The sequence below is a fragment of the Apteryx mantelli genome, chromosome 34 (genome assembly GCF_036417845.1).
Source record: "Apteryx mantelli isolate bAptMan1 chromosome 34, bAptMan1.hap1, whole genome shotgun sequence".
NCBI classification, from domain to species: domain Eukaryota; kingdom Metazoa; phylum Chordata; class Aves; order Apterygiformes; family Apterygidae; genus Apteryx; species Apteryx mantelli.
Genome location: NC_090011.1, coordinates 1,647,554 through 1,671,407, shown reverse-complemented (window position 1 = coordinate 1,671,407; position 23,854 = coordinate 1,647,554). Strand labels below are relative to the sequence as shown.

The 23,854-nt window shown below is 56.8% G+C and overlaps 2 protein-coding genes across 2 annotated transcripts; both read right to left on the bottom strand.

Moving 5' to 3' along the window:
• Nucleotides 1-1,088: 1,088 nt before the first annotated feature.
• On the bottom strand, nt 1,089-2,623 carry LOC136994876 (butyrophilin-like protein 8). Its single transcript, XM_067314272.1, has 2 exons — nt 2,281-2,623; nt 1,089-1,904 (listed from the first exon to the last, which is right to left on the bottom strand). The coding sequence occupies exons 1-2, from the start codon at nt 2,525-2,527 to the stop codon at nt 1,573-1,575; spliced, it is 579 nt and encodes a 192-aa protein (XP_067170373.1). The 5' UTR covers nt 2,528-2,623; the 3' UTR covers nt 1,089-1,572.
• A 14,225-nt stretch (nt 2,624-16,848) lies between these two features.
• Nucleotides 16,849-20,957, bottom strand: LOC106496128 (zinc finger and SCAN domain-containing protein 31-like). Its single transcript, XM_067314343.1, has 3 exons — nt 20,580-20,957; nt 19,997-20,192; nt 16,849-18,776 (listed from the first exon to the last, which is right to left on the bottom strand). The coding sequence occupies exons 1-3, from the start codon at nt 20,859-20,861 to the stop codon at nt 17,923-17,925; spliced, it is 1,332 nt and encodes a 443-aa protein (XP_067170444.1). The 5' UTR covers nt 20,862-20,957; the 3' UTR covers nt 16,849-17,922.
• Nucleotides 20,958-23,854: the final 2,897 nt, after the last annotated feature.

The window sequence follows — 23,854 nt, the reverse complement described above, 5'->3', positions numbered from 1 at the left end:
TGGGCATTGCCCTGACTCTGTCCCTGAGAGCTGGCATAGCCAGGGGGGCAGTTGCATCTCTCCCCGAGGAGGAGCAGACCCACCAGCACCCAGGGGCACTCCCAGTACCTGCTTCCATGATCTTCAGCAGCGCATCTGCAAGAGGAAGAAGAGGTGTTGTCTGTAGAGCAGAGCCCCTGGGACAGGTGCCACACGCATGCCTTGCAAGGGCTGTGCAGGCACCCCACAGCCTGCCCCACATGGGGCCAGAGGTGCCCCCAATGCCTTGGGGTAATCCCCAGCAGAGCCCAGTGTGGCTGGAGGTGATGGAGCACATCCCCAGGGTCGCTCCGTGGCCAGACCCTGCCCATGGTGCAGAGGGGCTCGTGGCACCCTCGCTGGCCATGCCGCCCCCCAGTGTGATCACCCATTCCGCAGCGAGGGCGCTGGGCAGACGCAGCCCAGCTCCCCGCATGGCACTGGCACTGCTGGCCTCACATGGAGCACGAGGAGGTACGAGGCATGGTGGGAGGCACAGGACACCTACCCTTGTCCAGGAGAGCTGCCTCCTGCTCCACTTTCCTGCCAGCTGCCTTCCCCTTGGCTGCAGAGGAGCAAGAGATGTCCCATCAGATGGCACAAAGCTTGCAGTAGCAGGTCACTCCTTCAGGACTCAGCCCTGCATCCAGCAGGCAGGATGCTGCCACCACCCTGACCAGGGACCACCAAGCTGGGCTCTTGGTGGGCACCTGGTGTGTCCCATGGGATGGGACAGGGCACGGGGCCAAACTCCGGAGACATTTTAGGACTGGCCAAACTGGGACAGCCTCCCCTCACCCCTGAGGTGGCAGATCATGCCAAGAAGACGCCCAGGGTCCCCCACAGTGGGCACTGCCTTGTTGATGTGTGGTGTCCCCACTCCCTCCACCATGAGACAGCCTGTGGCCATCAGGCCCCACACCACATGTGGGGAAATGCTCCCCATGGCCAACAGCCATGCAAGCTCTGGCCAGGCACAGACCTGCCCCCGCAGCTCCCCACGATCATGAAGCCAGCAGTACCTGAAGAATAAAACGCAGCCTGAAACCCTTCCTCCCTCTTACCTCGGTGAGCAACAAATGCTCCAGCTGCAAGGGCCAGGAGGAACAACACGAGCAGCACACAGAAGGCGGGCAGCCAGGGAGATGTGTGAGGGAAGACGTCTCCTGGCATTGCCGAGAGAAATTGTGGAAATCAATGATATTGCAGTGACTCCCTGCCCAAATCCCTCCTGCTACCTGCAACCAGCAGCCTGGGCTACCCAAATTGCCCATCCCGTCCAGCTGGCATGTGGCATCCTGCATGCCTCAGTTCTCCGCTTTTGCAAAGGACAGATAAGGGGGAAATCATCTTTTTGCAACCTTCCAGAAAAGTTGTCTTTTTGCAAGATTTCCTCCAAGTCAGACCTGACAGAGAGGGGTTTGGACATGCACAGTGAGAGAGAGAGAGCATGCTGATATTAGTGCCCTGTGGAGATCATGCTAATTAGTGAAAACCCGCTCAGGAAGCCACTTTTTGGTGTCCTCGCACTCCATTCTCTACAGGAGCTGGGGTTTATTGCTGCCTTGCACTTGGCTGCGTTTCTGCAAGTTGGGACTCACCTCCAAGCTCAATGGCTGAGTGCTGCTTGGTGCCCGTCAGGCTGTTTTGCACAGTGCACCATATCTCACCAGCATCCTTTCCTCCAGGGACAGTGATGTGGCTCTCCACGGTGTAGAGCTGCTGCTGGTCCTGTGTGATGGTGGTCACTGGCTCCATTGCCAGGGCCTGCCCGTCCTGCGTGACCCAGCGGACCGTGGGCTCGGGGAACCATCCGGTGGATTTGCAGGACAGCCCCAGCCCTGACCCCTCGGGCCCCATCACAGAAATGCGCACGGGTGCAGTAGCTGCAGGAAGAGGAAAGTGGGTGCAGATAATGTGGTGCCTGGGCTGAGGACACCCCTATCCCACCTTGTAGTTTCCCTCCTTTTTTGGCTGCTGCTGGAATATTCTCTTAGCAATGGAGCAGGATTGATGGTGAAGGTTTCCCTCCTGGCCAGAGTTGCCTCTCCCATCCCAGACCACTTTTCTCCTTTTCACTTATTCAGGTGTTGAGTCTTGCAACCTTTTTTCTGGGGGGTCAATGAGAACTCCGAGTTGTGCAAGTCATGCATTCCTATGGAGGCCTGGATCCTCTACCTGCAGCTACCTTCCCGCACTTATGTAGGCAATGCAATGCCCGCTGCTCGAGAAGACCCTGGAGTGCCCACAACTGCATCTCACCTTCAATCTGGAGCTCAGTGAGGGCCTCGTGGTTTCCTTCTGCACTTTTCACAATACACTGATAATTTCCAGCTTCCCTCACCCTCAGACTCTTCAGCTTCAGAGAGAGGTTTCCCCTGATGAACTCATCGGGGAACACCTCCGTCCGGTCCTTGTAGTCTCTCCCTTGCGGCTCCTGCTTTCCTCTGTCCTTGTAGCTGTGTATAATTATATATTCGGGTTCGTATTTCCTCCAGAGCAGCTCCATGTCACGTAGGCGGACAGGGGGTGACAACTGGCAGGGCAAGATGATGTCCTGGCCAAACACCCCCACGACTGGCTGCCGGGAACTGGAGAGGGAGACTCCGCCTGGAAAAAACAACAGGATTAACATGAGTGAGACAGGATCCTGGCTTGGGTGAACAGAAACAACCTGGCATCCCTGGAAGACCATGCACCCCATGTTACGGGGGGTATCTAGGTGAGGATCAGATGAAGGGCCTTACCGCAACTGGGACATACTGCCCAGAAGAGGACCATGCAAAGCCATTGATGCATCATCTCAGGGGCTCTGGGCAGAGACCTGCAGAGAGAAAGAAGGGATGGGAGATGCTCTGGGGACATGCAACGGTCGCACATCTGGCGGACGCAGCAGGCTTGAGGCACAGAGCCAAACTAGGATGACACCATCTTGCAAAGAGGCATGAGATCCCATCACCTGCACCATCCCGCCTCTCTGGATGCTCAGTAAACCCCCTCGCAGATACATTAGGGATGCTGCAGCTGGAAAGCATCTCTTGGCTGCAAGAGTCAGTGTGGGGCTGAGCTGGGGGCTTCTGCGGGGGGTTTATCACAGCCCTTGAAAGGCCAGGAGGACAGAGAGACCTCCCTCATTAGCCCTGAGCTTTGGGAAAGCATGTTGAAATTAACTGCCATGGCTTCAGTCTCTTGCCCATAGCGTGTGTGCTCTTAGAGTAGAGGAAAGTACTAGGGATGCTGGCCCAGTCTACACCCAAAGGGTTGAGCCACGGATGTTTTATTGTTTGCTGAGATCACATAGGAAAAGAGGTGCCTGGAAAGAAAAGAGGCTCCCTCCCAGGACACTAACCTCATCTGTTGGAGGAGAATGATAAGAGACCGGAGGTGTTTTGGGTTGCAAGTTGAAAAAGTCAGCCTTGCTTTCTTGCATTCAAGGATGTGGACTCTGATCCGTGTCAGCATTCACTGCGATTGCCTGTCCCCACCCAGCACCAGTGCAAATAGATGGTTGCCTTCGTCCCGCCGGGCAGGTCCATGTCCAAGAGAAGGAGGGAAGGAGGTGTCCAGACAGGGATCTGCCTGGCAGGGAGCGGAGCCCCTTCAGGGCCTGGCCAGGCTGGAATGACCAGGAACCCTTTGCCAAGGAAAAAAAAGAATTCTCTGGAGTTTTTCGAAGCTGATACAGGTGGGGTTTCAATGCCCATTTCTTTTCCTCCTTAAATATAAACCATCTGCCCTTTCCAAATAGAGACACTCAGCACACTAAAACCACTGGGAAATGCAAAGCACAAGAAATCTATAGGTTTAAAAGTACACTTCATTTTTACCCCTCACCTCCACACTGACCCTGGGCACTACAGCAGTGTATGCATGAGCCTGTGTGGTGGCAATCACTGACCCAGGGAGACTCCCAGTATGGGTCAGGGTCTGTCCTGTACAGCAACAAGGGAAGGTGGGAACATCTGCTTGGACCGGAGAGCCTCCGTGGCGGGAGAAACACATGCACCCTGCTCTCTGAGCCCCTCCATTATTAACCCCAGGCATGGCAAAGAGATCCTTGTGACAGCCTTGCTCACAGCAAGAAGCTAACGAAGGTCTGTCTTTGTTCCTCTACCAGCGTTGTAAAAGCTCGGAGAGAAAGGTCCTTGCACGGCATCTGTATCACTGTGCAATTAAGGTCTTGACGTGGGAGGGGATCATGAGGACTGTGCTGGGTCCAGGACAGACATGGAGCAAAGGGAGTCAAGTTTGGGGTGTGGAAATATAGGGAAAGAAAAGCAAATGGACAGACTGTGCAAGGATGGGCAAAGAAAGCTCCTGAGGTGAGCAAGAAATGGTCAGGTATGGGAGCCGGTGGGAAGTGCAGCACAAACTAGTGCATTTGAAGGAAGCACTGAGTCACTGCATACCTCGCAGTCCTTCCCTTCTCATGTCCCCTCCATCTACATCATGCTGGGAAAGGGATATTGGATGAGGAGAGCATCCTAGGCTGGGGATGGAGGTGGGTGGAATAGCCCAAAATGTGGGGGCTGCTGTGTGTGGGCAGCCTCTGGGATGCCAGTGCCGGGGGAGGGGTGGTGGAGAAGGACCTACCTGGAGTGCTCAGCACATCCCTGGGGTTAGTGGAAGCCCATGCAAACAGTCATCTGGCCGGGTCCCAGCTCCACACTGAGCGCCCGGGGAGAAGGAAAGGTGGGAGAAAGGCAAGGGGGAAATTGGACCACACCCTGCTGAACCCTGCCCCAGGGAAAGTGAAAGCTCCTGGGGTTCATCATTCATTAACGTGGCAGGTGACATTTTCCCGCCAGGAACTCTGCAGAAACTGTTGGTGAGGGCAGAAATGCCAACCTCACCCACATGCGGATGAAATGTTGTCTTTGCAAACAGCTCCCAGCTGGAAGTCTGCTTCCACATTTTTGAAAAAGTGCAGTATCGTGCAGTTGTCTGAGCTGCTGTGGAGCCACACAGACATGACACAGAGCTGCCTGAGCCTGCTGGCCTGGGGTGCGGGTCCCTGACAAAAATCAAGGCCGCATTTGATGTGGTGGGTTCAGTGAACATCTTCTCCTCCACCCCCACCTATAGCGCCTGTCCTGGTTTGTCTCCAGCAGCGTCTGTCTGGTCTCAGACTCCAGCCTTAAATAGAGATGCCGTGGCTGGGGCATGCTAGAGAGGAAACGAGGAGTGGTGAGAAGCATCAGAGAGGAGGAGGGGACGGGTCAGGTTGGGGAGGAACTGGAGCCGCTCCTTGGTTGCAGAGCATCGATGCAGCCCCGGCAGTGCTGCAGCATTGGGGCGCCGCTCCCCGGCCCCATGGTCCTGTCTCTGGGCCTCCTGCTCCACGGTGAGTCTCTGTGCCTGGCTGGTCTGTGGGAGGGTGGCGAAAATACCACTGAGAGCAGCCTCGACCATCTGGTGTAAGGGCCAGCCCTCGCAGTTTCTCCACGAAAACCAGCATGCTCATGCAGGGGTTGGCTTCCCTCTTTTTTCTCCAGCTGGATGACAAATTTCAGAGCAAATCCACACCTGGGGTATGGAAGGGGCTCTAGGGCAGCCATGGCACATGGAAAGGATGCTGGGATGTCTGAGCTCAGTGCACAAGATCAAAATTGCAGAAGTTTACCCTGCAGAGGGTTGGGGGGAGTGCAGTGGTTGAACAGCTGAGAGGCGTTGGCTAAGCTGTAAGTGATCAGGGACATGCCTGTGATAGAAACCTTCCCTCTGTGCACAGCAAAGAAAGCATTCATACGAGGATCTTCAGCCCTGAAGCTCCCCGGCTCCAAGGCTGGCCCATACCAGATCCTCTCCCCATTGCAGGGAAGGGGAATGGGATGGTCAGAGCTGGCCTGCCTATGCCAGGGGAACTGTCAGTGGGAGCATATCTAGCAGTGGGGAAGAGAGGCGTCATTTGTCATTCTTGGACACACCGAGAAAGGTCTAACTCAGCGCTAAACTCCTTTCTCTTTGCTTTCCCCAGCTTGGCAAGCTGTCAGCCAGAAACTCTGTGAAGCTCCAGGTCAGTCTGTCTGTCTGTCTGTCTGTCTGTCCCCATTCTGCCCAGCTCACTCTCCCCTCCCTGGGAGGCTTAGGGCTTCCCCACCAATCCTGTGCTTTGTGGGGCTCCTCTCTGTTTAGGTCTCTTTGCACCAAGTCAACCAACACACAGGCTGGACAAGTGGTCTCCTTTGAAACGCAGTCCTGCACCGGGCTCTGCCCCTCTCTCTGAGACCCGGCAGTGTTGGCGCTGGCTACTCAAACCCCATCTCCAAACCCCTCTGCCCATCAACAGCCTCTCCCTACCCTTCAGAGCAGTGTGGAAGAGGGATGAAATCTGCAGGTGGAAGAAAATACTCTTCCCTGGCATCCCTGCTGCCTTGCAGCAGCAGTCTCAAGTGGGGACAGGGCATAGACACCCCCACCCCGGCATCCATCCTCTGCTGCATGGACAGACTTCTCTCTCCCTCCCTTCCTCCACTTGTTATGCTCCATCCCCAGGTGATCTCCCAGCCCCCAGCATCTTCCTGAGACCCACAGCAGCCCGGCTGGGTGAAACTGTGCTGCTCCAGTGCACGGTGGTCATCAGCAGCCCCGTTACCCGCGTCATCTTCTGCCGCGACGGGCAGGAGGTGAGCGCCATGAAAGGTGAAAAAACCATCATCTACAACCACTACGAGAGTGTGTCCATGGCCAGCTCCGGCAACTACTCTTGTGTGTATGAGATCCGAGACAGCATGAACGAAGTGACCCGATCCCAGCTCAGCCCCATGCAACGCCTGCATGTCCAGGGTAAGGGGAAGAAAGACCTCATCCACCTGGAAAGTGTCTGAGCCATCCCTGTCCCACCTCACCCCATCTGTGGCATGGGGACACCCATTCTGACCCCAGGGTGAGCAGCTCCCATCCCCTCTCTTATCAGCTCCATATCATTTGCTCAGGTGGCCAGCCTGAAGGCCCCCACACTACTGCAGGGCCCAGCAAGGAGACAACTCTGGCAGGTAAAAGGGACCATGATGTGTGAACTGGAGCTTTGCCCTGCTTGGGGGTCCGGCCAACATTTCCCTCCCACAGGGCCTCATTTGTGGGGTGAGGCTGTGCTGGGGGCCTGTTTCAGCTGGGGCCTTGCTTTCCTCTTCTGGATCACTGAAGCCACCCTTTCCCCTCAATCCCCCCAAAACACACTGCAGAGCTCCCCATGAGTATGGGGAACCCTTTGGGACTCACAGGGCAGGAGATGAGACCAGTCCTGCCCTTTTCTGAGCTTCAAACTCTTCAAACGGGGATAGGAGAAAATGAAGTGAAACTGTGAGAATAAATGTGTATTTAATGTCACCCACCCCTTGCAGCTCCTGCATCCTCTCCAGGACAAAATTTCCTTCTCATCCTGGGCATTTCAGTTCCTTGTATCCTGCTTCTGGCTGCACTGGGATACCTGCTAATTAGGAAAGGTCTGTTGGAGGGGTCTGTCCCTGCCTGGGGGACAATGGGCGAAGGGTTGGCATGGGGAGGCCAAGTGTCTTTGGCACATCTGGGCTTGGGCCTTCACCCTCAGATCTCCAGGAGCTGGGGACTGAACAGCATCCTGCCACAGGGGAGGCAGGCAAAGCTGCTGTGAGAGCAGCTGAAATGCTTTGCACAGGGGCAGTGAGGAAAAGCGTTAGCTCTTGCAGATTCACTCCTGTCCTCTTTTTCAGGGGTTCCCGGCTTCCGGACTAAGAGGTAGGAGCCAGCATCAGGCAAGGGGTCAGACACATGCCAGGGGATGGGGAGAGCCAGGAGACAGGGGACACATGCAGTCCCTCAATGAGGGAGGTGCCTGGCAATGCCAAACACTTCCTTTCTCCTTCCCTTCCAGACATGGAAGGTGGGAAAATGCCTTTCCTTTAGCAGTTCTGGTCCCAGAATTGCAACGAGGACATCTGTGCTCCTGAATCTTAGCAAAGTCCTTCCAAGGACAAGCCTGCAAGGTGGTTCCTAGTCGCTGTCTGATAATCATCCATGCTCCCTGGAGCTCTCCACCTTGTATTTTGGGATCTTCACCTCTTAGCCCCGGTGTCCAAGCGAGAGACTTGCTGGGGTCTGGGGGGGTGATGGCCAAGGCACGGGGATGAGATATCCCTGTGGGGCTGGATGGGGTTGTATCATTGCTTCTTCCTCCCTTGCAGGGGCCAGAACAAGCAGGGCGACAGTCCAGAGGATGAAGTTCAATGTAAGGAGCTTGAAACCCTGGGGGAGGCCTCATGGGAGAGAGGAAAGGAGCTGTTTGGAGGACGACCCCGGTGGGAGGTGCAGGGGGGGTTGGCCAGCGGCGAGCAGCCTTCTGTGTGCCCTTTTGGCAATGAAGACCAAGCACATCTGGGGTTGGACTGGGAAGGGCAATGCCAGGAAGTTGAGGAGGGGATTATTCCCCCATATTGGGCACTCTTAAGACCACATCCAGATACTGGGCTCCACAGTATAAGAAAGGTGAGGATGTTTTTCTCCTTTCCCCAGATGCCGCCATCACTGTTGCACGAGTTTCCAAGGTGAGTCTTGGATTTTAGCGGCACCAGCTAAGAGAAGCTCCCAACCCTGATCTCTGCAGGGGCCCTGGCTGGGACATTGGATGGACTCCTGCCCCACAGTGCAGGTCTTGGAAATCCTTCCCCTGCCCAGGCAGCACCCACTCTTTCATGGAGAGATGCTCATCACTGGGCCAGGCTACTGGGCACGGTTGTTTTGGGGAGGGTATCAGCAAACCTTCTGGGGGGGGGGTCATGCAGCCAGTGGGGCACTTGGGGGTTCCTGCTCAGCCCTGATTCCTTGCCCTCTTCTGTGCTTTCAGGAGGGGTTGGCAGAGCAATAATTTCTCTGTTGTATTTACAGTCAGCTCGCCCACCAGAAGATACGGCATCGACATATGCAGCCATTGCACCGCGGAGGAACCAGCCTCGCTAAGGCATGGCAAGCTGATATCAGGAGCACAGAGGAGATGGGATCATCGGTGGAAGGCCCTGGGTTGTCTGTGGTCCTCTGCCAGGTTCGTGCACCCAGCAACGTCCTTGCACGTCTCCCCTGGAGGAGCATTTCGTCCGCATCCACTCCCTGCTCCACTTTCCTCCTCCTTGTTCTTGCGTCCATCCACAAGCAAACCGCACATCCTCTGCTCCAGTGAGAATTTTCCCCATCAACATTTGGCATACGTGAATGAAATCCTGAGATGGGCTTAGAAACCCCACTTTTTTTTTTAGACTATTTTTTGCAGCATATGGTTGACTTTCTCCCTACTGGTGTATCAGCTAGAAGCAGTGGGACATTTAAATCCAAAACAGAGATGCTCACACAACCCTGTGATATCAGGCCCAGGCTAGATGGAGGAAATCAAGTCTTGAGGACATACAGCAAAATTAGAAACCTTGGCAACACTGGGGCTGATTGCATCGTGGCACCGCCTTTGACCACCCTGTGACGCAGCTCTGCAGCTTTGGGAATGCTGTTTATTTTATGTATCCCTTTTAACAAGTTTTTACAGACAGCATTGCCCAATGTTCATTGATCCTAGCGGGAGCATCGACACCCCATTCCATGTGCAGGCACCAAAACTGAGCACTTTTCTTTTCTGCAGCTGAGCCCCCTCCCCTTGGGACTCTACCTACACAATATGACTCTGGACTGGGGGGGGGAAACACCAGTTCTGCGAGATGTTTGCAGGAGCTGCCCACCCTGGGCAACATGACTGCTGTTATTGCTTGGTGTGTGCCAAGTCCTTGCAGTCACGGCAACTCCAGAGGGACTGTGCGGACTGATATTGTTTGTCTCAGTCCAGCTGAAAATTGCAGAGCACTGGGATTTCGTCCTCGGCAGGCTGGTTTAGTCTCTTGTCCTTGGGATTTGTCTCTACCCTCTCGCGAGGTGGGGAAACACTGATCCCAGCCTGCACCTTCCCCTCTCTCTGTTGCTAAACTTTCACTTTGGCCCAGGAATTTCATTTCCCTGTTTCTGCGACCACAAACAAACCTTGCCTGTGCACGGTGCTGTTGAAAATCTTCAATAAAATCTGCTTTTAATGAAAAAAAAAACATGTTGAAGCATAGAATGCTTTCCACCTCTGTGTTTTAATTACAGCTGAATTGTTGTTTCAGTTCCGGCAGATCAATTATACCCAAAAAGGGCTGTCTGGGTTTGTTAGAGAATGCATTTGTTGCCCTTTTGCTCTGATGGGATTTTCTGAATACATTTAAGGTGAGCTTTCTTCCTCCCCCACCAAGCACAGAAAGTGAATCTTTTTGCTGCTCAAAGAGGCAAACATGTCTCTGCTGCCCGCAGCCGCCACAACACGCTTGCAAAATACAAAAAAAATTCCCAAATATAAAAAAATGCAAAAAAAAAAATCCCCCTTCCCCATGGTTGTCCTTGAGCTGCTTGCACTCACGCCACTGTGTGATTGTGCAAAAGCTGATGCTATGGAGGGAAGGGGCTTGGGACAGCTCACCATGAGGGAACAGGTTGTCCAAGAGCAATTCCAGATATTGCAAGGATATTGCAAGCCCAAACCCCAGAGGGTCCTTTGCAGGGAGGATTTTGGCAGCTGGGAGCATCCTCCTGTCTCCAAATGTCAGGGTATAATTGCCTTGAGAGGGCTGTTGAGAGCTGTCCTGCACCACAGCATGAAGAGCTCTGCAGGGAGGGGACCAGGGCTTGCCGGCTGGAGCAACCCAAGGGATGCTCATCCATCAGCATCACCTGGAGATGCATGGGCCAGGAGATTTCAGACAGTGGATGGACGCTGACTGGGGTTCATGGAGCTTATGGGGCAATTGGGTGGCTGACTATCTTGCAAGAAGCATCAGGGCTGCACCAGTGCAATGCAGAGTCTCAAACCCAAGCTGTGGGTCCCTGACGCAGCCAAGGCCACGTTTGATGTGGCCGCTTTGTCCGAGGTCCTCGCTGCGAGTGCCTGTGACGTGCATCTGGGCTTATGCTCCAGCCCAAAATAGAGCTGCTCTGGCTGAGGGAGGAAATGGGTGTGGTGACAAACGTGGGAGAAGAAGGGGGGACCAGGCAGGTTAGAGCTGGAGCTGCAGAGCAGCAATGCAGCCTAGGTGGTGTCACGGTGTTGGGGCACCACTGCTCAGCCCCATGATACTGGCCCTGGCCCTTCTCCTCCGCAATGAGTTTGGGACATAATATGTGGCATTCAGGAAAGGGCATGAGTGGAGGAAGCAGCTTGTTCTCCTTGCTGTCCACACCTTTAGGAGCCCACCCTGGATGAGTTTTGGCTCAAGCCCCCACACCCTCCTGCGCACTGGCGTGATGTGTGGCTGTGCTTCATCTTGCCTGTTCATCCAGAAGTGACCCTGTGGCACTGTCTCCATCCCGGCCAGGATCCTGCTTCCAGGTGCTGCCTGCGCCCTGGTGGGTCCCAGGATGGTCAAGGACTGCCAAGCCCTGAGTGACCTCCAGCCCCAGGGGTGCCCCAGCCCTTGCAGGGTCCCAAGTGGGGCCAAATGTGGGGCTGGGGTGGTGGGAGCTCTGCATAGCCCTAGGTGAGTTGGTCGGTCTGTCTGCCCCAGTCCTCTCCAAACACTGCCTTGAGCCTTGCCCAGACCTGGCTGCACGCAGGGCTGGGGGCTGGTGTGGGGCACAGAGGGACCAAGGGCTCTAGCATCCCCATACTTTGCTTTGCAGGATCTGGGCACCCCCCCCAGACATCTCCCTCCCTCCCTCCACTTGCTTTGCTCCACCCCCAGGTGATCGCCCAGCCCCCAGCATCTTCCTGAGCCTCATAGCAGCCTGGCTGGGTGGCTTCAAGCAGCTCCAGTGCACAGTGGTCACCAGCAGCCCTGCTACCTGCATCATCTTCTGCCATGATGGGCAAGAGGTGAGCACCTTGAGGGCTGAAAAAAAAAGAGCATCTACAACCGCTACAAGAGTGTGTCCATGGCCAGCTCCAGCTTGGGACACCTTTTCTGACCCTGGGGTGGGCAGCCCCCATCCCCTGTCTCATCAGCCCCATATTAATTGCTCAGGTGACAAGTCTGAAGGCACCCGTGCTGTTGCAGGGGCTGGCAAGGAACCGACTCCGGCAGGTCAAAAGGACCCCAGGAGAGCACACGTTTCCCCTCCATCCTCATTCCACCCTGCTCTTCCTCTTTGCTTTCTGCTCCCATTCCTGAAGTTTCTTCTCCAGCTGTGAAAAAGAGCTTTTTCAGACTGGGAAGTGCAAAATTCCCCCAGGACCAGGTGCCCCAGCACAATGCTGTCTGCAGAGGCTGGGTTTGCTGCTATCTACAGTAGCACAAGTCTTCCTGGCCCTTCAGCGTGTTACCCCAAGGTGGGACTTTAATATGAATTTCCCCTCCAGTTCAGTCCCGACCATCTTTCATTCTTCTCGTTTTTCCCTGCATTTTCAGAATTTATTATTATTATTTTTTAATCAAACAAAAATTGCACCTATCCTGAATCTCACCCAGGATGGGCAGCTTGGAGATGCAAACCTCAGAGTCAGAGATGATGAGCTGCAAGATGAACCGTGGTAGTGGCTTGTTTCATGCAAGATCTGATGGCTGGGGATTTCCAGCTGGGCTCCGTGCCCAGAACCTCCAGTGCTACAAAATCCCCACAAAACCCAGCATCCTAGAGCAATGCCTTAGTTTCTTCTTGGTGTCCTCCGGCTCCTCTCAGTTCCCTGGGGATTAGGCAGGGTTTCTGAGGAGGTGGATATTATTGCGTGCAGCCCTGCATCTCCTGAGGATGCACCAACCTGGATGTGGGCAGTGCTTGGGTGCTTCCTGGGTGCAGCAAGTCCTGCTGCGCTGGGTGCTGGATGTAATGAGGTGCACCGGCAGTGCCTGGGAATTTTTTCCCTGGTACAGGTAGAATGACACACACAGGGGATTTTTGGATACTGGGAAACCCTCTGGGCTTATCCCTCTCTGCAGTGCCCTTTCTCAAGGTGTCCTCTCTAATCCTCTCCCTGGGGCCAGTCTGTATTCGAGGAATAAAATGCACTGAGGGTGCAGCACTGTGCAGGATACATAAATGGGTTAACCCCAGTGTGAAATGTCCACAGTCCCAGCGGGAAATGTCCATAACTCCATGCCCGGGACACTCAGTAAAGGGTCCAGACCTCCTTCCCAGATACCTGGGCCATGGACATGGTGTCTATCCCAAGGCAAATTTGCAAGTGATGACCTAGCCGCGGGCTCCTGGCAATGAGGAGCAAGGTGGTCCAGACACCAGGAGCCCCTTCTTGCCCCTTCCTCCTTCACCCTGTATTTTCCTTAGCAGTGGGCTCCCTGTATGGATAAATTTGTTATTACCACCCAGCATCACCCTGTGTTGTGCTGCTCATCGCAGTGATGAGTTGGTGTGGTCTCAGCCTGAGCTAGGAGCCCCCAAAGCCCAGCAACAGCACCGCTTCCCCCGCCATCCCCTCCACAAGGTCAGCAGAAACCCAGACAGCAGCAGAGCATGCCCGTAAATCCCAGCACCTGGCTAGCTTAAAAAGAAAACAAAATCCACCCCTGCTAAGGATTGAATGCAGCTTGGTTTTAAATATAGCGTGAAAGCAGCTTTTTCTAATCTTGTCTGTTTGTAATGCTATTGGTATTTAAGGTGAGCTTAACACGGTGATGGGGTCAGGTTTTGAGAGGTGCATTTAGCCGTGGCCCATCTAAGAGCCAAGGCTCTTAGACGAGCTCAAGTTCATACCCGTGCCAGCTGCCGAGCCCTTTGCAAGGTGCCCACGGACGAGTAATTGAGGTTATAACATTAATTACTGGGTGTTTTCTAATGGTGGGACTGTGATTGGCAGAGAAGATGATACTGGCTTGGTGTTTGGGTATCTCACGTGCCTGATGGTCCTTGATGTGCAGTATTTAACACCTTCACGAGCCCTTTTTGGACAAGAGCAGCGGGGGTTCTTGCTGCTCTTCAGAGCTGGTGTTCCCCAGAAGAGTTTTGCATCCTGCCTCTCTCACTGGCCCAGCTGGAAATTTCTTGCCCAGAATGTGATTGGGGCAGTTTTGCATGTCACTAGGTCTCAGTGGAGGCTAGTACAGTCCCATGGGGGGCCTGAAGAGCCCCAAGCATCCCCCAGCACTGGGACGTGACTGCATGTTGCTTGCTGTCCCCCAGCACAACCACCTTCCTGCACAGACAGGTTTTCCCATGCAATTTTCCCTTTTGTACTGCTACTTCACCCCTACACAATCTGCCCCCCCGGCCCCATGCAACCTCCAGCCCCATGCAACCCCCTCTTGCTCCATGCACCCCGTGCAACTCTACCCCAGTCCCCGGCCTTGCATACTCTGTTGCGGCCCTCACCCTGTGCAGCCCACGTACACCCCATGCAACCGCCTTGTCCCTTGCACACCCATGCAACTCCCAAAACCCATGCAACAGTTCCTCTGTGCAGCCCCCCTTGCGCTTCGCACCCCCCTGAAATTCCCAACCACCTTCCATGCACCCCTGTGCCCCATACACTCCACGCGGCACCCCTGCAACCCTCCACCCCTCGCACCCTATGCAAGCTGTTGCCCCCCCATGAAACCCCCCACACTCCCTTGCACCCCAACGTGTGCCTCGAATAACACCCTAAACAACCCTTGCCAGAAGCAACCCCCCGCCCCCGCTGCAGGTCCCCCGCTGCAGGTCCCCCACCCCGAGCAAGGCTGGCCAGCAGCGCCGAAGGGGTTAAGCCTCTCCTTTCCCCCCCCTTTCCCGCAAAGGCAGGAGCGACAGGGCGGCGGACCAATGGGCGGGTGGCCTGGGGGGACGCCCCGCCCACCCGGCGGGGAGGGAGGGGTCAGTGCCCTCCTGGCAGGGGCGAGCGCTGCTGGCTCCCTGCACCCGCAGGGGCTCCCAGAGGGCTGGGAGGGGGCCCACGGGGAAAGGGGGGAACCAGAGATGTGGGGGGGTCCCAGAGAGCGAGGGTGGGACCCAGAACACTGGTGGGAGGGGGTGGAAATCCATTAGAGCACCTGGCTGCAGTGCGAGAACAGCGCCACAATGCAAATGGTACGCCACACTGCAAGCGCTGCAGTGCAAATGATGCGCTGCAGTGCCAGGGCCACGCTGCATTGCAAGCGCCACGCTGCAGTGTGAACGCGATGCGGCAGTGCAGGCACTGTGTTGCAGCCCAAATGCAATTGATGCAGTGCAGTGAAAGCGCCATGGTGCAGATAATAAGCTGCGTGCTGCATTGCAGGCATGGTGCTGCAGTGTAAATGACACGCCGCAGTGTAAGCACAATGCACCACGCTGTAGATGATGCTCTACACTGCAAGTGCAGCACTACACTGCAAGTGCAATGGCACAATGAAAGCACCGCGCTCCAGCTGCAATGCCACATTGCAGGTGCAGTACTGCACTGGAAGCACCATGCTGCATAGTACCATGCTGCATCACAAGCACGACGGTGCATCAGAAGTGCTGTGCTGCACCGCAAGCACCAGGGTGCATCACCTCCACCATAATGCAGTGCAAACACTGCACCACAGTGTGGCTTGCCATGCTGCATTGCAGGTGCTGCACCAGAGCATGAATGCAACACTGTGTTGCAAGCACCACTGTGTTGCAACCACCATGCTGTATTCCTAATGTTGCATTGCAAGCAGCGTTGCGGCTGCACAGCCAGATTGCAGGCACTACATTGCGTGGCAAGCTCCATGCTGTGGCACAAAACCCATGCTGCATCACTGCAGCAATGCTGCATTGCATGTGCCACAGTGCTTTGAAGGTGCTGTGCTGAAATGCAACTGCAAGGCTGCATTACAAGTGCAACAGCACATTGCAGGTACAGTACTGTGTTGCAAGCACCATGCTACGCTGCAAGCTCCATAATGCACCCCAAACACCATGCCTTTTTGCAGCTGCAACGCTGCATCGCAAGTGCAACAGTGCATTGGAAGTGCAGCACTGCATTGCAACTACAGTGCTGCAAATTCCAGGCTGCTCTGCAGGCACCACGACACATTTCTGCTGCAATGTCACTTTGCAAGAGCAACACTGCAAGCCCCGTGCTGTGTTGCCAGGTGCTACACTGCTCTGCAAGTGCCACGCTGTAATTTCAGGTCCATGGCACACTGCGTTGCCAAAACCATGCTACAGCACAAAGGTGAGGCTGCATCATAGCTGCTGCACTGCATAGCAAGCACCATGCTGCATTGCAACCGCAGCATCATATTGCAACCACCATACTTCACTGCAAACACAGCAACCACATTGCAAATGCAATCCTACCCTGCAAATGCAATGCTGCTTTGCATAGCTGTGAGTTGGGTTTTATGGTTACTGCTCAGGGAGACCTCGGAAATCCAAACTGTGGCTTTCCTGAGGAAGATGCATGCATGGAACAGCGTGCGCTGCATACGGTGGCCATCCCCTTTGAACCCCTCGGCATCGTGCTGATGATGATCTGGCTGCTCCGGTAGTTCCCACTGCCACCATTGCCACTATTTTCTTCCCCATGCAAACAGCTGAATCAAGTTAGAGCATCGTTCTAAAACCTGGGATCCCCAATCCCTCCTTGCTGAGGTTGCAATACTTACCTCGGCATTGCCCCAGAGCAGCTGCAGCCTCCCAAACTTTGGGACAATGCACGCTCCGTAGATTATTTTGCATGCCGTGGAAAAATAACCAGCTGTGCTTCAATGGGACAGGAAGGGATTTTCCACGATTGGGGCTTATGTTGCCCATTTGACATGCTCGCAGCATGGCCTCTTGTCCTCATCTGCGTCCAAAACCCTATTTCTGGTTGTTCCCGCTCCTACCGTGAGGAGTTTCTCCCCAGACTTGTTCTCACCCCCTTTCCATGCTCCCCTGCAACACAGAAAACAAAGGACGCGCACAGAGATTGCTAAAAATGTCGTTACAGTGATGGGGGCAGCAGGGCGGCAGAAAGCAAGGAGCAAACCCAACGCAGGGCGGATGGCAACAGAGACCCATGGAGGGCAGCAGGGAGGACATTTCCACACAAACAGGGAGCACGCAAGTAGGAATACAAAGCAATAACTGCTAAAAAGCGCTATTCAAGTGACCAGGCATTCAAATAAAGTCTTAAGAAATTCAGAGAAGCAGCAGATGAGGTAGGTCAGTCTTCAAAATTTAAGGCCCTGCGTACAGGGAGGTTGCTACCGGCATGATGGGACAGGAGTCACTCGCTGCGGCGGGACAGGATGGACGGAGCAGCCTCCTTGAACCAAAGAGGGTCTGGCCCGGAGGGAAGGGGGTGGCGGGTGAGGAAAGCCAAAGGAGCAATGAATAAATACCGAAAGGAATAAAAAGTGAGCTGCGCATGGAAATGCATAGTTTGGTGGGACAGGTAGCCCAGGCAAGGGGATGATGGGGTGTCTGGGCAGCAGGCTCTGGACACAGCGATGGGGCAGAAGCAGGGGGCGGCGGTGGAGGAAATCTTTCAGCTGGAGCGTGGAGGAGAACCATGTGCCCAGAGGGAACAGCCGAGAAAACGGCCGAGAAATGCCAAGTACGTCCTCGGAGGTATTGGACCCGCTGGGCTTGCAGGACCTCAGCGGTGGGGAGCGAGGGGACGTCGCTCATCAGCTTATCTTCACCCCAACCCACACGAGACCTCCTTCGGGCTCCCAGCTCCAGTAATGCCCTGGCTCAGTGAAATCCCATGGAGAAAACGTCCGGAAAAAAAAAAAATATATGGCATAGCCGGCTCACATATGGCTGGCGAGAAAACCGGGAGCAGACAGACGGAGGGATGGGCTGCTCCGCTGCTGGCTGAGCAGGCGCAGGACCACCCCATGTGCCGAATCCTCGCGTTTGGGTGAAGAGCCCATCGTCATCCTCTGCTTCTCCGCGGAAGTGGCACAAGTGGAGAGAGCGGGGACGAAGCGGCTTTGCCCTCCCCTTCCTCTCCATCGCCGGTAGGTGCAGGCACCCGGAGCTGGCCGCCTGTCACTTATTCCTGGCCGCGGCCCTGGCGTGGATCCGCGTGTGCCGGGCGAGGGAGGACTTGTTGCTGAAGCTCTTGCCGCACTGCGGGCAGGGGAAGGGCCGCTCGCCCGTGTGCGACCGCTCGTGCACCGTGAGGTCCGCCAGGTACTTGAAGCTCTTGCCGCACTCGCTGCAGGGGTAGGGCCGCTCCTCGGTGTGGCTCCGCTGGTGCATGGTGAGGTTGGACTGCTGGCTGAAGCGCTTGCCGCACTCGGCGCAGGGGTAGGGCCGCTCGCCCGTGTGCGACCGCTGGTGCTTGTTGAGGTCCGAGGGGTTGGTGAAGGTCTTGGCGCAGGCGCCGCAGGAGTAGGGCCGCTCGCCTGTGTGCAGGCGCTGGTGGGTGGTGAGCGTCGAGAGGTGCCCGAAGCTCTTGCCGCACTCGCCGCACGAGTAGGGCTTCACCCCCGTGTGGGTCCGCTGGTGGGTCTTGAGGTGGGTCAGCCGGTTGAAGCTCTTCCCGCACTCGGCGCAAGCATAGGGACGCTCCTTCTCGTGCACCTTCCCGTGCGCTGCCAGCTCGTGCTTCACCCAGAAACGCTCCCCACAGTCGCGGCAGCGGTGGGGCTTCTCCGGCCGGTGGGCACCGCTCTCCTGGCTCTTGATGTCCCTCACAGTCCCCAGCAGCCCTTGGCCGGGATGTTGCGGGAAGACTGAGGGATCCCGTGGGATCCCTTTCTGCCTCCTGTAGATCTCTCTTTGCATGGGGCTCCGGACCACGATCCCATCAGAACCACCCTGGAGGGCCCTGGGCAGATGCGGGGTCTCTTGTCTTTGCAAAATGGACTGGTCTTCCCCTTTGCTCCCCATTCCGGGACCTGCCGGGTGGGAAAAAAAAAAAAAAAAAAAAAAAAGAGAGAGAAGCTACTTCACAAGTTGCTTCTTGCTGGGGAAGCCACCTCTGCTGTACCAGGACTTGACTGAACGCAATTCCCTTCTTTCCCCTCCGTCCCCACCCCGTATAAGCCCACCCTTAGGTACAACATGGCCTTGAAGGTACCATTTCCTCAACTCTCCAGCATCGCTATCTTCTCTGCCTTGGATGGCAGAGAACAAGCAGTGTCCCTACCCCAGAGACAGTCCCGCTCCCACCACTGAGCAAACATCCCGAATCCCTGGCATCACGGGAGGTGGTCAAACCACGTCAGGGAACGACGAAGATGAGGCCACCTCGAGAGAGGAGCTTGGTAGGGAGGCCATGGCTGGTCCTGCAGGGAAGGAAGTCCACTGAGGCAGTCAGAGAGCCCTGTGTGCTCTGAGCATCATCCCTGAAAGGTGGAAATTGCTCAAAGCACTGTCTTGAGGATCCCTGCAGGGACCGGAGGAAGGGAGCAAGGCTTTGGGGCTCAGGGTTTCCTGGGAAAACAAACGGCAAGAACAAGAGCTCTCTCAAGGATGCTCATGATCTTTACTCCAAGACTTCTTTCCTTCACCTTCTTTGCAACCAAAGAGATCAAGATCTAGTGAGATCTTGGTGAGATCTCTCCCACAGCAAGAAATGCCCACCTGGCCATCTCAGAAACCTTTCCCGGTCCCTCTTCTTGCTTCAGCTTGGCTTTTGAACACAAGCAGCAGCCAAGACTATCTTTGCTATACTGGAGAAGGGCTCAAGGTCATGCATGGTGGCCCCAGCATGAGTAGTGGGTCCGAGGGAATTTCTGTTTCGCTCCTCTTGGGGGTCACTTTTCTCTCCCTTTCCTCAATGTCCCGTGAGCTTTCATGGCATCGGGACCTTCTTTTTGGCCATTTTCTTCGCTCTCATGCATTGGCTACCAAGGGCAGAGAAAAATCCCCAGAGGAGAGTGGAGACAGCATGGGAGCTCAGAGGAAGCATCTGGAGGAAGGTGGGGAGGACTGCGCCAGACAGAAAAGCTCATCACATGAGACACTGCCTCCACCCAGGAGCAATCCCAGGGGACACATCCCTCAAACAAGCTTTGTGCTGAGGGTACTCACCTTCCAGGAGCTCCCCAGCTCCTACACCAGCCACCTCCCCAATTCTTTGGGGGAAAAAGTGCCTCTTCCTTGTGCTTATTACCTGTTTCTTGCAGGCTCTGCACCTCATCCTCAGGGGCACGGGGAAACTTGAACTTGCTCCATGCCGCTTCCTCCTGGGAATCATCGTCAGAGATGAGCAGAGGTGGCTCTGATGGGGGGCTCTGAGACTGCCACAGGTTTTCAGGGCTCTCCATGTCCTCCGGGGTCACCTCCTCCACCTTTACGCGCACCGTGACCTGAAGGATGAAGGCACAAGGGGCACCTAAGAGCCACGGTGAGGAGTTGCGTCTCAAGAGGCAGCCTTCTGGCATGGGAGACTGCAAACAGGCCCCATGCCCTGAGCACCTCTTGGGAGGACCGCAGAGCCCTCCTGCACCTTGCGCCTCGCTCCTGGGTTTTTGGAGCTATTTGGGGACAACGACCTCCTGAGCACAAAGCTCCCACAGGAATTTGTGGAATGCTTGTCGAAACGAGCTCCGAAGGCGACAAGCGACGCCGGGAACCAGATTTGTGACCAATTTTAGAGGCGAGCAGATGCAGGAGGGCTGCCGCATCCTCTGGCTGAGGATGGGAGCGTGCAAGTGGGGCAAGCTCTGCAGAGCGCTGGCTTGCGCCGTCCTCACCTGCTGCTCCCAGATCCCGGCCTCTCGCTGTCCCAGCTGGAAACTCTCGGCCAAGGCCACGGCTTGAGCACACGACTCGGGGTGCCGGACCCAGACCCAACTCTGGATCTCCTCGGGGAGGATGCTGAGGAACTGCTCAAGGACGAGGAGCTCCATGATCTGCTCCTTGGTGCGCACCTCAGGCTGCAGCCAGCGGTGCGACAGCTCCCGCAGGCGCCGGTAGACATCGCGCGGCCCTGCCGCCTCCTGGTACCGAAACTGCCGGAAGCGGAGACGCCGCATCTCCGTGCCCACGCTGCAGCCGCGCAGGATGGCCGCCTTCACCTTCCCGTAGTCCCCCGCGTCCCCCGCCGCCAGGCTGCTCACAGCTTGCTGGGCTTTGCCGCTCAGCGCCGGTACCAGCCGCGTCACCCACTCCCCGCGGGGCCAGCGGCACATCTCGGCCACTCGCTCAAAGGAGGCCAGGTAGGCCTCCGCGTCGTCGTCCGGCGACAGCTCGGGGAGATGGGGGCTGCTCCTGGTGGGGTCCGGAGCCGCCACGAGCCCTGGCAAGGTCCTCAAAGCCTGTGGCCCCTTCGGCCGCTGGGCTGCAGGGCGCCGCGAGAGTCCCTCTTGCTGCAGCTGTGAGCGTGGCCAGCGTGGTCCGGAGGATGCTGGCGGCTCCTTTGCAGCCTGGGCAGGCTGCCGACAGGATTTGGGCTCCAGCTCTGTGGCTCCTTCTTGCATCTCCATGCTCTTGGCGAGCCGCTTGGGCTTGCTGCGCTCCTTCACCGGCCTTCCCGGGAAATGCGATGCCGTGAGGGGCTTTGCAAAGCGCCGAGCGAGGACAGCACTACAGGTGAGAGAGCGGGGCACAGTGAACACAGCCGGTGGATCTTGGCTTTGCAAAGCCGCCCCTAACCCAGCTCCCAGCCTTGCAAAGCCCCCAAGAAGCTTGCAAAGTTGCACCCCCAGCTCCTGGCCTTGCAAAGCCCCCCTGAATCATGCAGTGCTCTCTCTCCCCCAATTCCCAGCCTAGCTAAAGCTCCAAAAAGCTTGCAAATCCACCCCCACCACAAACACCATTGCAAAGTCCCCGGGACCATGCAATATGCTCTCCCCTGATTTCCAGTCTCCCAGAGTTCTGGGAAGCTTGCAAAGCCACCTCCTTCAGTTCCCAGCTTTGCAAAAGCTTCGGGAAGCTTGCAAAGCTGCCCCCAGCCCAGCTCCCAGCCTTGCAAAGGCTGCAGGGCCATGTAATATGCTTCCCCCCAACCCCGACTGGACCCCCAGCCTTGCAAAGCCCCCAGGCTCTTGCAATGTGCTCTCCTCAGCCCCCAGCTGTGCAAAAGCTCCAGAAAACTTGCAAAGCAACAGCCTCTCCTGTCCCAGCTCCTGGCCTTGCAAAGGCCCCCAAGACCATGCAATATGCTTCCTGCTGACTGCCAGTCTTGCCAAACTGCCTGGAGGATTGCAAAGCCACCCCCCACCCAGCTCCCAGACTTGTAACCCCCCCAGACCCTTGCAACACCCCCAGGCCTTTGCTATGTGTAAAGGATCCAACCCCCAACCGTTGAAAAGCTCCAGGAAGCTTGCAAAGCCAGACCTCAGCCTTGCAATGAGCCCCCAACCTCCCCTACCATGGCTCCCAGCCTTGCAAAGGCCTCAGGATCATGCAATGTGCTCCTGCCTGACCCCCAGTCTTACAACCCCCCCCCCCCCCGGCCCTTGCAAAGCCCCCAAGCTCTTGCAATGTGCTCCCCCTGAACCCCTAGCCTAGCAAAAGCTCTGGGAAGCTTGCAAAGCCACCCCCAAGCCTTGCAATGTGCTCCCCCCAGCCTTGCAAAGGCCCCAGGAGCATGCAACGTGCTCCCCCAGGCCCCCAGCCTTGCAAAAGCTCTGGGAAGCCTGCAAAGCCATCCTGAAGCTTTGCAATATGCCCCCCAGCCTTGCAAAGGCCCCAGGAGCATGCAATGTGCTCCCCCAGGCCCCCAGCCCTTGCAAAAGCTCTGGGAAGCTTGCAAAGTCCCCAAGCTCTTGCAGTGTGCTCCCCCCAGCCTTGCAAAGGCCCCAGGAGCATGCAACGTGCTCCCCCAGGCCCCCAGCCTTGCAAAAACTCTGGGAAGCCTGCAAAGCCATCCTGAAGCTTTGCAATATTCCCCCCAGCCTTGCAAAGGCCCCAGGAGCATGCAACGTGCTCCCCCAGGCCCCCAGCCTTGCAAAAGCTCTGGGAAGCTTGCAAAGCCATCCTGAAGCTTTGCAATATGCCCCCCAGCCTTGCAAAGGCCCCAGGAGCATGCAATGTGCTCCCCCCAGGCCTCAGCCTTGCAAAGCCCCCAGGCCCTCACAACATGCTTCTCCTCCCGGCCTCCAACCTTGCAATAGCTCCAGGAAGCTTGCAAAGCCGCCTCCAGCCTTGCAGCGTGCTCCCCCATCCCCCCGGCCTTGCAAAGGCCCCAGTCCCTTGCAATGTGCTCCCCCAGGCTTGCATAAGCTCCCGGGAGCTTGCAAAGCAGCTCCCCCCAGCCTTGCACCGTGCCCCCCTCCCCGCCCCCAGCCTTGCAAAGGCCCCAAGCCCATGCAATATGCTCCCTCCGCGGCCCCCAGCTTTGCAAAAGCTCCGGGAACTTGCAAAGCCGCCCCCCCAGCTTTGCAACGTGCCTCCGCGGCGCCCGACCTTGCAAAGCCGCCCCCCACCTCCCCCGGCCTTGCAAAAGCTCCGGCAAGCTTGCAACCTCCCCCCGAGCAAAACCACGCGACGTGCCCCGCCGCACCTGGCGGGGTGCTCGGCGCTGCACGCCCCGCAGCGCCCGGCTCGCAGGGGCTGCCCGACACAAAGGGCCGGAGCGGCCGGGCCCGGCGCCCCCCCCGCGGGGGACCCGGGCTCCAGCAGCCGGGACTGGCCGCCATCGCTGTCACTCAGAGGCAGGAGGGTGCTTTAACCCTTCCCAGCCCTTCGCTGGCACCCGGGGAAGGCAAAGGGTTAAGCCCTGGCCGGGCGAGGGGGTGGTGCAATGCACCCGTGGGTGCTGCAGTGCGGCCCGGGGGTGTGTGTGGGAAGGGTCTTGCGGCCCCCCCTGTGCATGGGGGGTTTGGGATGCACGCAGTGGGGCTGAGCACCCAGCACCCAGCCCTGAGCATCCCTGCAGGGTGAGCACGCAGCCCTGAGCATCCTGCAGGGTGAGCACCCAGCACCCAGCCTTGAGCACCCCCGCAGGCTGAACACCCAGCCCTGAGCATCCCTGCAGGATGAACACCCAGCCCTGAGCATCCCTGCAGGCTGAGCACCCAACTCT

Coding starts and splice junctions, on each gene's coding strand:
- LOC106496128 (XM_067314343.1), bottom strand. CDS start 20,861: ATGCGGCGTCTCCGCTTCCGGCAGTTTCGGTACCAGGAGGCGGCAGGG. Junction 20,193..20,579: donor CCGGGATCTGGGAGCAGCAG/GTGAGGACGGCG, acceptor TTCATCCTTCAG/GTCACGGTGCGCGTAAAGGT. Junction 18,777..19,996: donor GCAGAGCCTGCAAGAAACAG/GTAATAAGCACA, acceptor CCCACCCGGCAG/GTCCCGGAATGGGGAGCAAA.
- LOC136994876 (XM_067314272.1), bottom strand. CDS start 2,527: ATGGAGCTGCTCTGGAGGAAATACGAACCCGAATATATAATTATACAC. Junction 1,905..2,280: donor CACTGAGCTCCAGATTGAAG/GTGAGATGCAGT, acceptor CTCTTCCTGCAG/CTACTGCACCCGTGCGCATT.